The 2920-nt window shown below is 45.7% G+C and overlaps 1 protein-coding gene across 1 annotated transcript in view; it reads right to left on the reverse strand.

Annotated features, from left to right (window-relative positions):
- Positions 1 to 2920, reverse strand: part of KMT2C (lysine methyltransferase 2C) — a gene marked incomplete at its 5' end in the record, with an annotated part of 219835 nt that overhangs the window by 123363 nt on the left and 93552 nt on the right. The window contains 1 exon segment of the mRNA XM_035899644.1: positions 1635 to 1841. Within this exon segment, the coding sequence (XP_035755537.1) occupies positions 1635 to 1841 (207 nt within the window).

Consider the following 2920-nt stretch of genomic DNA (forward strand, 5'->3'; position numbering starts at 1 on the left):
CTGGGGGAAGAAAGGATGGAGAGCAGCCCTGCTGAGAGGGACTTGGGGGTGCTGGGGGATGAAAAGCTGGACATGAGCCGGCCATGGGCGCTGGCAGGCCAGAAGGCCAACCGTACTCTGGGCTGCATCGGGAGAAGCGTGGCCAGCAGGTCGAGGGAGGTGATTCTGCCCCTCTACTCAGCTCTGGTGAGACCTCACCTGGAGTACTGCGTCCAGCTCTGGAGCCCTCAGCACAAGAAGGACATGGAACTGTTGGAACGGGTCCAGAGGAGGGCTACAAAAATGATCCGGGGGCTGGAGCACCTCTCCTATGAGGACAGGCTGAGAGAGTTGGGCTTGTTCAGCCTGGAGAAGAGAAGGCTGTGGGGAGACCTGATTGCGGCCTTTCAGTACCTAAAGGGGGCCTATAGGAAAGATGGGGAATGTCTTTTTAGTAGGGCCAGCTGTGTTAGGACAAGGGGAAATGGTTTTAAACTAGAACAGGGTAGGTTCAGGCTAGAGGTAAGGAAGAAATTTTTTACAATGAGGGTGGTAAAACACTGGAACAGGTTGCCCAGAGAGGTAGTGGAGGCCCCATCCCTGGGAACATTACAGGCCAGGGTGGACGGGGCTCTGAGCAACCTGATCTAGTTAGCAGTGTCCCTGCTCACTGCAGGGGGGTTGGACTAGATGACCACTAGTGGTCCCTTCCAACCCTAAACATTCTATGATTCTATGATTCTAAGAATGAAGGACTGCAATTCTGATTCAGCTCACTGATCCAAACAGTTGACTATCGTGTGCCCAGGAATGGTCAAAACCAGCTCCACACCTCCCATTATTCATCACCCTTCTCCCTAATTTGTTGTTCAAAGCCACGCTTCTCCCATCAGTCCCGCCGTCTGTGCCACGGCTGGACACACCGTGTCCTGAACCACACTGTCACCCCGAGCCGCTGTACGTTCCTGTCGTTTTTCAGAATTACTGAAAGGTGGAACCAACCTGAGAGGGCTCGGGACGCTGCCCTTTCGATGGCTAAAACTGCCCTGTGCTGGGAAACCTGCCAAGGAACCCCGCTTCTGAAGGGCGAGACACGCGGCCACGTGCCCGCCGCAATAGGGCCACCACTGCAAGAGCCAGCTTTGAAGGGCAAGGGGAAAAAGCTTCAACAGCATGGGCTTCTGGTTACTGGTGTCTACAAAATACGCCAAGTGTCAGAAGCCCCGTTATCATCTACTCTTGTGCATGCTTTCACTTCAACCTCACAAGGAGACCTCTGCTTTACAGTAACTGTGTTGCTTTTCTATGTTCTTCCAGAGTCAAGATTCTCACTGGAGGGGAGAAACCAACCAATCTTTAAAAAGCAGACGACGACAGCTACTCCTGTACTGCTTTGCATTTTGTTTAAAAAAAAAACCACTAATATTAATGAATGCATTTTCACAAATAGGGACATGGTTTACATAGGACATGGTTTAGTGGTGGGATGGCAGGGTTAGGTTAAAGGTTCGACTCGATGATCTTAAAGGTCTTTTCCAACCAAAGTGATTCTATGATTCTAAATACAAGTTATTTGCCTACGGCAGTGCAGTAAAAATGCATCCTGAACTTCATGCAACACAAAAAAATACGTATTTATTGTAGAACGGACTTACTTCTTCTGTCCTCTTTGTTTGCGCGGCACTGAGTTTTGCCTTGGAGTTCTCTCGCAAGCTCCATCGGTGCTGTCGCTGGCTTCACTCTTATTTAAAGGCTGGTTTTTCCATGGGATAACATACCCAGGAGTTGGACTGAATTGTTTTAAGTCTCCTTGTCCTAATGAGCTCCGTTCTCCACAGTAACAAAAGGCGCAGAGTTGTTCGCTGTGAAAGGGAAGATAATTACTTCCTTTTTGGGGGGGAAACAACAGAGGATACCCCATCAAAAAGCAACTTTCGTGTCAGTTTAACCCTTTATAACAATAAAAGCTTCCAGGTGCTGTCAGGTATCAGAATTCAGTACTCAGGAGCACAATTTCCAGCTAATTTAAAGTTACCTTAAAAGAACTTTTCTATTCACAGAAGTGCAAGATTAACAAAACAAACCAAAAAAAAACCCCAGATAAAATATTTAAATGATTCATATAACCTTTTTGTTCAAACATTCTGTATCTCTTAGACACACGCTTGCTAAAAGGCGTCAGAAAACAGGGCACAAAAAAAAAATGGGAGGAAGAACTTAAATTTAACACCTCACACCCATTAACTCAGTGTTGCCGTCACAGAAAAGGCAAAGCTCTGCCTTACTGAAGACAGAACACTGCTACACATACACCTTTCTGTAAGTACATACACCTTATGTGTAACACAACGTGCAAGTACTGCACGCCAAATGGTTTAATGAAACATGGGAAAAAATGGAATAATGAGAAAATCACAGCAATGGCTACAGTCACACATACCAGGGCATACGTCATACACAAATCCTAATATCCTCATTTACTTTAATATTTAAAAACAGTACCTACAAGTTTTAGTAGAGGAAATTTACATTTACAGAACTGTGACCGCTACAATATCCCTGTAGCATTTGCAGTTATGTTTTAACATGCATAACATAGCAACAGCACCGAAATGACAGCTCTGACAGCGCTCCTTGTGTCACATCATATGGAAGCTACTGAAAAATATTTCTGTAATAAGCATATCCACAAACTTAAAATGTGAACTTCTGCAACTAATGCAGTTTGCATTAAAGGAAGGCCATTTAACACATCTTTCTATGCTTAAATGAGCAATTCTGTTTTCTTCATATTTATGCCCCTAAGACCCCAAAAAGATGCCTCAGGGAATCAGGCACTTCGATAGAGGCTTGGTTTAGCCTGGATCCTACTTAAATAGATTTTGGTGCATCTGCAAGGCGGCACATTGGGTTTGGGGCACTCGGATGGGTGGGTGGGTGG

Source organism: Egretta garzetta, unplaced genomic scaffold (genome assembly GCF_000687185.1).
Source record: "Egretta garzetta isolate BGI_Z169 unplaced genomic scaffold, ASM68718v1 scaffold117, whole genome shotgun sequence".
In the NCBI taxonomy this organism is placed as follows: domain Eukaryota; kingdom Metazoa; phylum Chordata; class Aves; order Pelecaniformes; family Ardeidae; genus Egretta; species Egretta garzetta.